Source organism: Rhinopithecus bieti, unplaced genomic scaffold (genome assembly GCF_001698545.2).
Source record: "Rhinopithecus bieti isolate Rb0 unplaced genomic scaffold, ASM169854v2 scaffold_23591, whole genome shotgun sequence".
In the NCBI taxonomy this organism is placed as follows: Eukaryota; Metazoa; Chordata; class Mammalia; order Primates; family Cercopithecidae; genus Rhinopithecus; species Rhinopithecus bieti.
Genome location: NW_016811463.1, coordinates 82,268 through 95,836, shown reverse-complemented (window position 1 = coordinate 95,836; position 13,569 = coordinate 82,268). Strand labels below are relative to the sequence as shown.

The 13,569-nt window shown below is 40.9% G+C and overlaps 1 protein-coding gene across 5 annotated transcripts in view; it reads right to left on the bottom strand.

Moving 5' to 3' along the window:
* RASGEF1B (RasGEF domain family member 1B) overlaps positions 1-13,569 on the bottom strand; it is a 43,040-nt gene that overhangs the window by 16,825 nt on the left and 12,646 nt on the right. For 4 of the 5 annotated variants that reach the window (XM_017893945.1, XM_017893948.1, XM_017893946.1 and 1 more), the window contains exons 2-4: positions 10,846-11,028; positions 9,016-9,138; positions 8,157-8,294 (exon numbers count right to left, since the gene is read on the bottom strand). In XM_017893945.1, coding sequence (XP_017749434.1) covers positions 8,157-8,294; positions 9,016-9,138; positions 10,846-11,022 — 438 coding nt within the window. In that variant the 5' untranslated portion in view covers positions 11,023-11,028. The remainder of the gene's footprint in view (positions 1-8,156; positions 8,295-9,015; positions 9,139-10,845; positions 11,029-13,569) is intronic. The other variant, XM_017893949.1, reaches the window with a different exon arrangement.

The window sequence follows — 13,569 nt, the reverse complement described above, 5'->3', positions numbered from 1 at the left end:
AAAAAAAAAAAAAAAAAAAAAGCACTGCATGTAGTTTAGATAACTGTCAACCTCCTGACTTTTAAAACATTTGTTAAATCAAGAAATGACTTCACAATCCATCAATCCCAGGGCACAGCTATGACATAAGTTGCAGGTCCATTTAGTCTTTCTTTTCTAGCCAAAAATTTCCAAAACAATGTTCTTCCAGGTAAATTTTGATGCCTGTATCCGAGAAAGGCACACAGGCTGATTCAATGCTAACACGGTCCTTAGGTTAAATCTCCAAAAGAGGATGGCCCCAGTAAACCTACAGATATAGAAAGGCCTACGTTTATGGCTCCATTGCCTTTTAAAAAAATACCACAATATCATTTGCTGAGATTAATTATCTGAAAAATAATGGCATTTACCTACAAGTATAAGAGCCACAGTTTTTTTTTTTATAGAAGCAATTTTGTTTATTACAGTATATTACAAAAACCCAAATGAAGAGATATTTGCTTATGAGGAGAATAACAACATATCTGGAAATGGTTAATTCTCGCATAGTCAAGGTGTAAAAAGCATACACAGACTTCTTTTCCTTTTCTTCTCTGTTAGTGTATATTCTGCTGAGTTATTTAAACTGGTCCATTAGAAGACCTCTATTTTTCTCTACAGTCATGGATCACCCTGAAATCACTAATGAAACACCTATGTATTTAAAAATTGAACCGTCGGCCGGGCGCGGTGGCTCACGCCTGTAATCCCAGCACTTTGGGAGGCCGAGGCGGGCGGATCACAAGGTCAGGAGATCGAGACCATGGTGAAACCCCGTCTCTACTAAAATACAAAAAATTAGCCGGGCGCGGTGGCGGGCGCCTGTAGTCCCAGCTACTCAGGAGGCTGAGGCAGGAGAATGGCATGAACCCAGGAGGCGGAGCTTACAGTGAGCCAAGATCGCGCCCCTGCCCTCCAGCCAGGGGACAGAGCGAGAATCTGTCTCAAAAAAAAAAAAAAATTGAACCGTCAAAAATCCCACCTTCCATACAGCATTCAGGTTATCAGTTTAGAAAACGCTATTTGGTAGTATGTTTGTCACTCAAGGGAAATGTCTCTTTTTTGGAATTCAAAGCTGTTCAAGGATGAGCTGAGGGTTATTTTAAATCTCTCATTCCTATTTCCCCCTCCTCTTTTACTTTATAAACTTGAGTTACATTAAAAATCTATGTCCAGGCATGGTGGCTCACATCTGTAATCCCACAACTTTGGGAGGATGAAGCAGGAGGATCCCTTGAGCGCAGGAGATCGAAAAAACATAGTGAGACCCTGTCTCCACAAAAACTTATTTATATATTGATTTGACTGATTGATTGACTGAGATAGAGTCTCACTCTGTTGCCCAGACTGGAGTGCGGAGGTGCAATCTCAACTAACTGCAACCTCCCCCTCCCAGTTTCAAGCAATTCTCCTGCCTCAGCCTCCTGAGTAGCTGGGATTACAAATGTGTGCCACCACACCCAGCTAATTTGTTGTTGTTGTTGTTGTTGTTCTTGTTTTGTTTTGTTTTTGTTGTCGTATTAGTAGAGATGGGGTTTCGCCATGTTAGCAAGGATGGTCTCGAACTCCTGACCTCAAGTGATCTGCCCACCTCAGCCTCCCAAGATGCTGGGATTATTAAGCACGAGACACTGTGCTCGGCCTCTACAAAAATTTAAAAATTAGCGGGGCACCTGCAGTCCCAGTAACTTGAGGGAAACTGAGGTGGGAGGATTGCTTGAGTCAGGGAGGTTGACGCTATGGTGAGCCCTGATGGTGCCACAACACTCCAGCCTGGGTAACAAAGCGAGAACCTGTCTCAACAAACAAAGCAAGCAAACAAACAAAATCTATCAACTTCAACTGTTTTATTCAGTCCTTTGTCCCAAATGTCATAGCAAATGACTACATGAGAGTTAGATACTACTTCTAATAATTATGCAAATATTTCCCAGTGTATTACTCAGACTGGTTTCTGAACACCTTCTTGGAGATACCTTAGTTATAGCATATACTATCCAGGGTAGAATCGCTTCTCAGCCTTTTGGCTAGAACAAGTGCAGAGTAGAAAATACGTGTTACGGCCGGGCGCGGTGGCTCAAGCCTGTAATCCCAGCACTTTGGGAGGCCGAGACTGGTGGATCACAAGGTCAGGAGATCGAGACCATCCTGGCTAACATGGTGAAACCCCGTCTCTACTAAAAAATACAAAAAACTAGCCGGGCGAGGTGGCGGGCGCCTGTAGTCCCAGCTACTCGGGAGGCTGAGGCAGGAGAATGGCGTGAACCCGGGAGGCGGAGCTTGCAGTGAGCTGAGATCCGGCCACTGCACTCCAGCCTGGGCGACAGAGCGAGACCCCGTCTCAAAAAAAAAAAAAAAAAAAAATACGTGTTACAAAGTTGAAGTTTCACAGTCAGTAAAGCCTGTTTACAAGAGCAACTCACAACTATATGTTACTACTTTACTAAACAGAGTTTGATATGAAGAAGCGACTTAATCTTCTTTGCTATGTCTTTCTCAGAAAATGCTGAGTTTTCGGTATAAACAAATTTAACTTGTTTGTGTCCAACAGAATAATTTTTAAAAAGAAAAAGAAACATGGCCCAATCACATACTGGACTACTGTGTAGCAGCTGAAAGAAGATACAGCTACCTGCACTGACATGGAAAGGTTTCCAAGACATAACACAGAGAAAACAAGCAGGGTGAAGAATACTAGGTGAACACACACGGAAATAAAAGCCATACACACTACTTTCTATGAACACCTGTATACGTAGGAGCAGCTCTGGAAGAATACACACAAAATTGACAACAGCTGTTACCTTTAAGAGAGAAGTTGGATTGATGGAAGTTTTTTGGCCTCTTTTGCTTTGTATGAATTTTCGAACAAAATCCAAGTGAATATATTCCTATACTACTTGACATGTTAAAAAATAAAATGTTTTAAAGCTTTCCCACAGAATGGGATTTCTTGGATAACACAGGCATGAGACATGCACAAGGAAGTTATTTTCACTTAAAAAAAACCAACAACTCACTTTAAAATATTCATTATTCTATGCCTCAGCTGCTATTCCATGCATGCTATCATTCCTACATCATGCACCTTTTCCTCACCCCTTCCCAGGATCCACGCAGAGAACACTTTATCTAGAAATTATCACTTCTCTTCAGGGTACCACACAAGGGTACCAGCTGGGAAGCAATGAACAGAACAAACTGCTGAATGGGGGCAGCCTGGGTTCCACCCCAGAGATTCCGATCGACTTGGTCTGCAGTGCATTTGGGTCACATGATCTAGATGCGTCTCAGCTGATCCTTGTATAAGCCAAGTGTGAGAAGCAATGCTTTACTGGCATATCTGCTGAAAGATTTTTATTCTGCAATTTTTTTTTTTTTTTTTTTTTTTTTTTTTTTTTTTGAGGCGGAGAGTTTCATTCTTGTTGCCCAGGCTGGAGTGCAACGGTGCGATCTTGGCTCACCACAATCTCTGTCTCCCGGGTTCAAGAGATTCTCCTGCCTCAGCCTCCTGAGTAGCTGGGATTATAGGCATGCGCCACCACGCCTGGCTAATTTTGTATTTTTAGTAGAAATGTGGTTCCTCCATGGTGGTCAGGCTGGTCTCGAACTCCCAACCTCAGTAATCTGCCTGCTTCAGCCTCCCAAAGTGCTGGGATTACAGGCGTGAGCCACCGCACCCAGCCTATTCTGCAATTTAAAAAAATTTATTGGGGGAAGAGGCAGAGGAATGTACAGTGAGGTTGTTAGCAAAAAACTGCATCAAAATATAATGGAAAAATGCATGCAATAGAGTATGGGGGAAGCTATTCAACAACTAGTGTGTGAGCATGGGAGACAGTGTATGCACGCCACCTCTTTTAAAAGTTTCCTGCTGCCATTTGATTCCATTTGAGAAATCAAGCTTTGTGTTGTTAAGCACGGTTCCTCACTGAGTAATGAATTACTAAATATGTACTTATTCTTTTTTATAACTTCAAATGCCAGTGACAGTAATTACCTGGCAAATAAAGATAGAAGTTCTTATTATAAAGACCAGCCCCTTAAGGAAGAGAAAATTGCATTCTATCCACCACAGTCATTTGTCATGTAATTCAATCATTAGTTTCATTTCATGTTTCTTGCAGGCAAGTCCTAATAAACCACTTCATTTTGGGCAAATCCCCAGGGGAGAAACATATTAAGCCAAATTATGTAGAACTGTCCTGGCAGAGTCAGAAGAACCTGACTAAATTATATATAGGGCACACCTGGATTCACTGACTGCCAAAAGGAAAAAAAAAAGTCCCAGGCAAGAAGTAACAAATTCCAACCCAGGCCCATATTCCTTCCAGTAGAGGGAAATAATGTTTCCCTATTCCAGTAATTCATTTGTTCATTCATTCATTCATTCATTGACTCATTCATTCAAACACTACTGAGAGAATACGAGGTGCCAGGTACTGAGCTAGGAGTTAAGGATGCCAAGGTGAACAAAGAGGGCATAGCATGGGGTCTAGAGAGGAAAACAAGCAACAAAAATGCAAGCACAGTCATCCCTCAGTATCCTCGGGAGACTGGTTCCAGGACTTCCCTGCAGATGCTCTCACATCTCTGCTATAAGATGGTATAGTATTTTCACACATCTGCACATCCTCCTGTATACTTTAAATCATCTCTACATTACTTATAATACCTAATGCAACGTAAATGCTATGTACATCACTGTGATACTGTATTGTTTAGGGAATAATGACAGGGAAAAAAAGGCTATATATGTTTGGTACACACTTAATGCTTTTTGAATATTTTCAATCTGAGGTTGGTTGAACCCATGGATGCAGATCCCACAAATACAGAGAGGGGGCCAGCTATACTTACTCATCACAGAGTGCTAGAAACCACTATGAAGGGAAGAGCAGTGAAAGCCAATAATGGGAGAGGGGATGATCATAGTTGGGGTGCTGAAGGAAGGTCTCTCTGAGGAGAGACACCTAAGCACATGACTGATAAGGAGCCTGACAGCCAAAGAACTGGAGGAAGGACATCGATTGTACAGTTTCAGACCTGAAAGGGCATTAACACAAAGCAGTTACTTCTATGATTTATAGAGATGAGGAAGGAGCAAGGATTTAGAGGACTAGCCAAAACACACTCAGATAAACCAGCTGGCAAGTGTGGATTTGAATTCTGAATACTGACTAGAATACGGAATACTGAATAGAAGCAACTAAAGAAACAGGTTCCCTGTGGAACTCAACCTGATCAAGGCAGGTGACATCTCTCCACTCAACCCTTAGTTTAATCAATTCCTCAGTTAGAACTGGCTTGTCTTCTTATCTCCTCTTTTCATGCTCAAAACCATCTGAACTTCACAAGGTTTCTATCAAGACTGTTATTAACACAGGAGTGTTGAAAAGAAGCCAGGGTCACAAGGCTGTTTGGCCCTTTTCTCTGTTCTACCCAGCTCTCAAATAGCTTGATTCTGTTAAACAAAAAGACCAATTTTCATCAGGTAAACACAGATAGAAATGATTTCCCCTTTGACTCCCGCAATAAGAAGGACCATCCATTTGGTATTTTCAAAACACTAACATTTTATCTTAAAATAAAAAGATTTTTAAGGTGTTTCTTTTGGAAAGAACTAAGTTATAAAGGCAATAGAGGGAAGATAAGATGATTGACATATAATGTTAAGTAGCTAAAGACAACCTAACTGAAATGAAAACTGTCTGACTTAGGTCTCAGCCTTCACACAAGAAAAAGCCCTTATGATGTCACTAATCTTTTGAGCAGCTTCAGATACATAAACCAAGGTCACTGAGCCAGCACTGACCCTGCTGAGGAACTCCCCGGCTAACCCCTCTAATATAAGATTTGCTACCAAACTACACCATGATGCTTAACTTTTGCCTTTGTAAGCAAGGGACCTATCAATTCATACCTGGCTGGAACCTGTAATAGGCAAACTGGCAAAATGATTATAACCGTCATAACTTGCACAATGACTCAGGAAATGACTCATTCAGCCCGGCAGAAATAATGGCTGTCTCAAGCACTTGGGTTCATAACAATATAATGTCAAAAAGTAACAGTAAAATGGCTAATTCCATTTTCATGAGAACATAATACAGGAAAGCCCATACACATTTTTCAAGAGCTAGCCTTATATAATTTTAGTCTGATTTTGTAAAATTGGGAGAAATTGTATTAAAATGTTTATATCCATTAAGATGCCATTTATTATTACCTAACTAGCTGTGTCAAACCTTTTTGGAAGGAAAAAACGTATAAGTAAAATTAAAACATACTTGCAACATAAATCCTGTGCATGAGTTGACATGAACATAGCCCCAAAGTTATTCAGATGAAAGTTTTAAGTTTTCACTTAATTCCCTCAAGAATTAATACACTTCCCCTTTTCTCACAAAAATTACAGCTGGGCGCAGTGGCTCACACCTGTAATTCCAGCACTTTGGGAGGCCAAGGCCAGTGGATTGCTTGAGACCACAAATTCGAGACCAGCCTGAGCAACATAGTGAGGCTTTGTCTCTACAAAAATTAGAAAAAAACTAGCCAGGCACAGTCGTATGCACCTGTAGTCCCAGCTACTAGGGAAGCTGAGGTGGGAGAATTGATTAAGCCAGAGAAGTCAGGGTTGTAGTGAGTCATGATGGTGACACTATACTCAAGCCGCCTGTAATTCCAGCACTTTGGGAGGCCAAGGCCAGTGGATTGCTTGAGCCAGAAAGTTCGAGACCAGCCTAGGCAACATAGTGAGGCTTTGTCTCTACAAAAAATAGAAAAAATTAGCCAGGCACAGTTGTATGCACCTGTAGTCCCAGCTACTAGGGAAGCTGAGGTGGGAGGACTGATTAAGCCAGAGAAGTCAAGGCTGCAGTGAGCCATGATCACAACACTATAGCCTGAGGAACAGAGCAAGGCTCTGTCTCAGAAAAAAAGGATAGGGTATCAAGTTATACGCTGTAGCACACCACTGAAAGAGTTCTCAAGGAAGGTTATTCATAATGGAAAATGCATTTTAAGACGAATGAAATGCACCATCATTGCCAAATGCTTCATCTACTTTTTCCAGGTCAAAGTGTATCTGTGCCTAAACGACTTGTTCCCAGAAGTTGACCTGCAACATGGAAACTACAAGGACATCCTTGCCCAGCAAGTCTCAACACAGAATACCAGCCCTTCAGACGTGCTTCCAAAAGGATAACCTGAATTTACACAGCTAGTAGTTAGTGCTTATCAAAGACTCAACTGAGGGAAGTGATATTTATGAAAGACTATCTAAGAGACTTACTTTTAATCTCCACCTATACTAGACTCTATCTTTAAATCAACTTCTGAGCACTGGAAGACTTGCCTCATTTCCTCAGTCTTCTCCTCCCCCAAGAATTACCTTTGCTCATTCACACATGAATCTATGAATTCAGTTTCTATCCAGGAAGGTGTTGTAAACACCATAAAGAACAGTTTCTAGGATCTCATTCTATGACCCTATACAAAGTTCTTCAGAAAAAAGTTTTTAAATTTTTCATCTAATTCCCTCAATAATTACTATACTTCCCCTTTTCTGACAGTGAATATCACATGACCAGCTGTATTTCCCTTTTACCTGGAACTTAAACTCATACCACAGCAGTCCTGTCCTCCTCTACTCATTCTCAACAGAAGCATATTTGTTTTCTTCCTGCCACAGCCCAGAATGTCTATTTCTGATTTATTAATCTACTATTTATCATTGGTTAATATATTAATGTTATTTACTTTGTAGCCACTAGTGTTTATATCTATTAACATGCCATTTATTATCTAACTAGCTGTGTTAAACCTTTTTGGAAGGAAAAAAGGTAAAAGTAAAGTAAAATTAAAACACACTTGCAACATAAATCCTGTGCATGAGTTGACATGAACATAGCCCCAAATTAATCACATAACATTCTAGATCATATCCCTTTGAAGTGGGATGGTATAATCATTCTCACTTGACATACTAAACAGACCAATATGTGATGTGGAGGGCTTGCCCAAAGGCAAAACAGAGAGGAAGCAGTGGAGATTAGGATGCATAATTCAGCACCATTTCCCACCCAGGCTCTGCCTGGGAATTCCAGTGGCCGTGCTAAATTCAGGTTACCAACCTCTTCGCCACTGGCTATCCGGTGAGCCAGATCTTTTAAGTTTCTCATCATTCTTTCATCCCGAAAATCATAGGGAAATGTTTCCGTCCATTCCGTGAGGAGTTGAAGGATTTTGGGCGCAATTTTTCTCATCTGGTTCTAGGGAGAAAAAGCAAATCTAATTCATTGATATTTATCACCATGGACTACATCAAATAAATAGTTACAAACAGTGTCACTGAGAAACTTCTAGTGCAAAGTCTTTAGGGATGAAGAAGAAGCTGCAGCCCCTCTCCCTCCATGTCAATGCCAAGTGCCACCAACTTAAGGCAGGACCTAGGGATCCTCAATTGCATTTAATTAATTTATTTTTTTCAATTTTAAATTTTAATGTCTTTGATTTTGAGACAAGAGTCTCATTCTGTCCCCCAGGCTGGAGCGTAGTGGTGCAATCTCAGCTCACTGCAACCTGCCTCCCAGGTTCAAGCGATTCTCCTGCCTCAGTCTCCGGAGTAGCCAGGATTACAGGTGTGCGCCACCACAGCCAGCTAATTTTTGTATTTTTAGTAGAGACGGGGTTTCATGTTGGCCAGGCTGGTCTCAAAACTCCTGACCTCAGGTGATCTGCCCACCCTGGCCTCCCAGAGTGCTGGGATTACAGGCGTGAGCCACCTGCACCCAGGCTGCATTTGATTTATTCTGTGTTCTTTTTTATACCATTCACAATTCCCCTTGCATAGCCGCAATGCCATTTATGCACTTCAGCCTGGGGATAAGCCCCGGTTACTTAAGGTACCAACTTCACAAAAATCTAAGCCATAGAGTCAGCATTCCTAATAAAACAAACTGTAATATTATAATATTAAAAATGTACCATTACCTTATCACTATCAGGATCACTGAGTCTCTGGTGCTCAACACATAAGTGGCAAACTTTGGCCATTAGCTCATAAGGATGCATAAATAACCGAGAACTGAGTAGGAAGGTAAATATGTATGTTCTCTGCAGCAAGAGAAAAAAGTCATCATTGTTACATTCTCTCTAAAATTAATATCTTGCCTTTATACTATACATCTTATTTCATTAAGTTCTCCTCATCAAGTTAATATGCTGCAGTTTCAAAAGTAATGCCTACTAGTAGTAAAACGGTATAAGATTAATCTCTCCTTTACCTTCTGATGTATGTTTTCCCTTAAACCATACTAAAATAACAGAAGTACAGGATAAGTTTGGCTCCTGGAATTATTCAGAGCACATTTTCACATCCATCCTCAGGGAGCCAGGATACCAAGACACATAACTCACTTTAGTAAAGAAGAATGAAATTCAGCCCAGAGAGATAAATCTTACTTGAATATACTACCCATACAAAACATGGTTGTGTGTCCAAATACTCTGTAACTCAATGGAAACCAAACAAAAAATAACAACAAAAAAACCTACCTACCCAATGCACATAACACTCAAGAATTCTCCAGGGTGTCTAGCATGTCACACTAAAGTGTTTGTGTCAGAACATTCAAAGGCAGGCTTTCAAGTAACCTATTTATTTGCTTAAAGGCAAAGCAATTTAATAAAGCACAATATAACACTATATACTTTTCTTTAACCACATTGTCTCCCAAGAAGCCAGTAATGAAGTAGTGCTTATTTGTTATAACAATTTCAGACTCTCATTGAAAAGAGAAATTCTATGGGATTTTTCTTTTTTCCTTAGGCGCCTTTACTAGCTCATAAACACTTACAGGGCTGAACAAGGGATTCCTTTTACTTTTGGTTACAAGTCTTCCCTGTGTGGCAACATATCTGAAAATGCCATGTAACAAAATACACAGAGAGATAACTCAGTAAGAAACACTATGGTGAATTACTGTGGCAAGCACGAACTATCCTTTGCACACCAACGTTATCATTAAATTTATAAAGACAAATGAATGCAGTCTCTAGATATTTTCATGAGATCTTTATCAATAACCAGCTGCTCAGCAAATCTCCTACTACTAAGCTCAATTCCATAGAGGTAGCTGTAGCACAGGGAAGGGGAAAAAGTCATTTGTCCCAGAAAGAAAACCTGTGTTTGACTGCTGATGCTGGGAGTGAGACCATGAGCAAATACTCAACACTCTGAATTAGTTTTCTCCTCCCTTCCCTCTTGGAATTACTATAAAGACTGAGAAAACATATAACAAATTTCCTAGATTCAGTTATATAAATGTAGGTTACCAAGGTAAAACAAAGCAACCATGTCACCTGATGTTGAATCTATAAAGAATTACATCTTGAGCATAAACCTTGTTTTCTCTTCCATATACTTTCCTTGGTTACATTCACTTTTCTTAGCATAGTGATGATCTTGGAAAAAAAAAGGCATTATATATTCTGGGAGCATCCAATGTTCTCTGACATTTCTATTTAAGGACTAAGCTATATGCATGAATCAACTCTACAGATACTTCATTCAGATGGTATCAGACTGTCTACAATGTAGTAACTAACCTGAAAAGAAATTGATACGCACAGTACACCAAAATCTGATCCTTATCCAGGCTCAACTTGATTTCAATGCACTTGATAATCAATATGCAATTTCTTATTAGAAAAATTCTCAGCAACCTAGAGATAATTCTGTATTATCTATGGTCCCTGCCTACTGTACTATAATTTCTACTCATTGCCAAGGATGTGTTTCAGAGAAACATGAATACCTACATCTGGATAGTAATCCACATTAGGTACTAAGTGCTGGATGAGTGCTTCCAGGGATCCAGAGAGGAGGTTGTTGTCATGGTAATACAACCCTCCACAGCTGTCCTCTGCAGACTGATAGAGGTTTCGATTGTAACCACTGCTGTCAAACATTGCTGAAAAGGGAGGAGTCTGAGGCATACTTTCCTAAAAGGAATAAAAAAGAAGAAAACATAATGTCAGCAATATGCAGTATGAAAATAAAGGTAAGCTTTAATAGGCACTAAGATTTAACAGTAATGAGAGAATAGGCAATTAAAATAGTAGTTCAGTTTCTGACACAATATCAGAGCCCATCGAGAACCAAACTGCTCTCTGAGTACCACATGTAATCATACTTTTGAGTACCACTCCCATCAAACATCATACAACGCTTAGACCAAGGGGCCCACTCTGGACTTAAACTCAAGTCTCTGGCTGTCATATTTAGATGTCACTCCTTCACATCAGATTGTGAAAGGGGCAAGGGAACTGAACGTTGATTGCTTTATCGCATGGAGTCAACAATTTTCCTAAGGTGGAAATGTGTACACCTTAAAATTTGGTTGGGAAAAGTTACCTAACACTGAAGATCTATCTGAAGGACTTGAAGACAACCAAAATTGAAGCTGCAAATAAATTGCAAAGTAGGCCTAGAATTAAAGTACACTGTGTGAGTGTTTATATATGTATACGTGTACACACAAGATTTCATGTAGACTCCTCAGTTTTCACTGAAAGATCAGATGCTGTTGACTTTCTCCCCTTTGTGTTAAATTCTCCTGGGGCTGTGGGGTAGTATCTTGTAAAGCCTCAGTTCTCAATGAACATGCAGGCTGAGAAGGCACCCGATTTGGGAACAAGGAGCACTGTGACAGTCCTGAGATAAGTTGCTCCTCTCCATCTGTTTACTTTGCAATTCACAAAGGCCTTGTCAGAGGGTGCTCTGCAGACGGCAGAGGTTATTAAGTTATTACTTGAATTCCTAGGGACGGCACCCGGCCCTGAGAACAGACTCCCAGTCTCTGGCACCACGTCTGCACAATGGAGGCATTGAAGAGCTGCAGAGACTGCGGGCTTCAGAAGGCAAACAATGAGGGGGAGCCATATTCCAAGTCGTGGACTGACGGGGACAGGGTGTGTGCAGGCAGCAGGAGGACACAACCTGGACTAATCTTTCTTTTCAAGATGCTAAAAGATATTTGCATCTCAATGTGGGAGGGGCGTGGAGCCCTGTCTGAGAAGTCACATCCATCACTCCTTGAGCATCTGTTCCAGCTACAGCTGATGGGTATACAGAGCACCACAACCTGTGCACGTGCCTCAGCAGGAGGCGGCCAGGGGTGGGACATTAAGAGAAAACATCCATCATCAAAGCCAACCTGGCCAGTGAAAACAGAATTAGAGAAAAGAAACATCAAGAAAAATAAACAGGAAATAAAAACCAACTTCATTTCTGGGTATTTTGTCCCCTCCACAAACCAGTGCTGAGGGACAATTTAAAGGGATCCATGAAAAAGCCACAAATGGGAAGAAGGTGTTGACTGAGAACCACTCTATCCACAGGGATTTGTGACTAGCGGGGACACTGGCTCCATGGCTCTCCTTTAGGTAGCACATAATCATAACAGCCAAAGGGTCAGGCACTATGGGATATAACATTAACACAAACAGTCTGTACACACCCTTAGTTGGCAAGACCTCACATGTAGGAACTGCAGTTAAATAAATAAATCATTCAATGTTAACATTTTATAAGGCAATAGACAAGGTACATTTCTTTCCTCTTCAAATTGCCAGGTTTCTACGAGTACAACTCCTGTGCAATATAATCATTGCAAACTGGCCATCCTTGGTGGGAAGAAAAAGAGCCAGTCTGTCCTTGCCCTGAGAAACTCATAATGTCCTCAAACTAGGAGGCAGGGACCTGAGATTAGAGGCACCTAAAAGCTCCCTCAGATAACTGAGAGAGAACTCGTTGTCTGGATTTGGTTGCCTCTGGCTTACAAAAGCTTTAGATGGTTATAACCACAGTGTCCTTCACATACAGCATGAGGAACGTCATGCCCTTGGAATCGGGATTTTTTCTTTCAGGAACCACACAGTTTCCTTCATTGGAGCACTTACTCATTGCTAGTACAACCATTCTAACAAAGCACTTTTGGGAGATGGTTGGCCAGGATTTGGGAATTCCAAAAAATCAGAAAATCATAAATATTCAAAGGAACCACAGAAATCACCTGGCCCAGGATCTGGAAAACATTTCATTTCACTTTCCAACTGCAAGCAATTCAAGTAGTTGTCTAAAGGCCTGAGGATGAGCAAGGAGCATATGCAAGCTGTAACTCAGTGGGAGAATGCAGGTTCTGAGTGATTAGCAATGACTGTCAGACAGTCATGGAAGGAGAAGCAGCCCATGTGCCATCACAATCTAGTCCAATCTCCTCTTCTTATAAATGTGCACACTGAGACCCAAGGGGGTAAGGTGACCAGGCTAAGATGACCCAGCAATGAGGCCACAGCACATCGCTGCACTCTTGCTGAATGCAACTCCCCTGCATCAAGTACTCTCTGGCCACGGGCTAATTAGCAGTAAGCACCAACCCATAAAGTGGTCATGGGTCACTCAGATTTTGTTTTCAAGGAATCAGCACCAAAACCCACCAAGTATTTGCACTTCTTTTTTTTTTTTTTTTTTTTTTTTTTTTT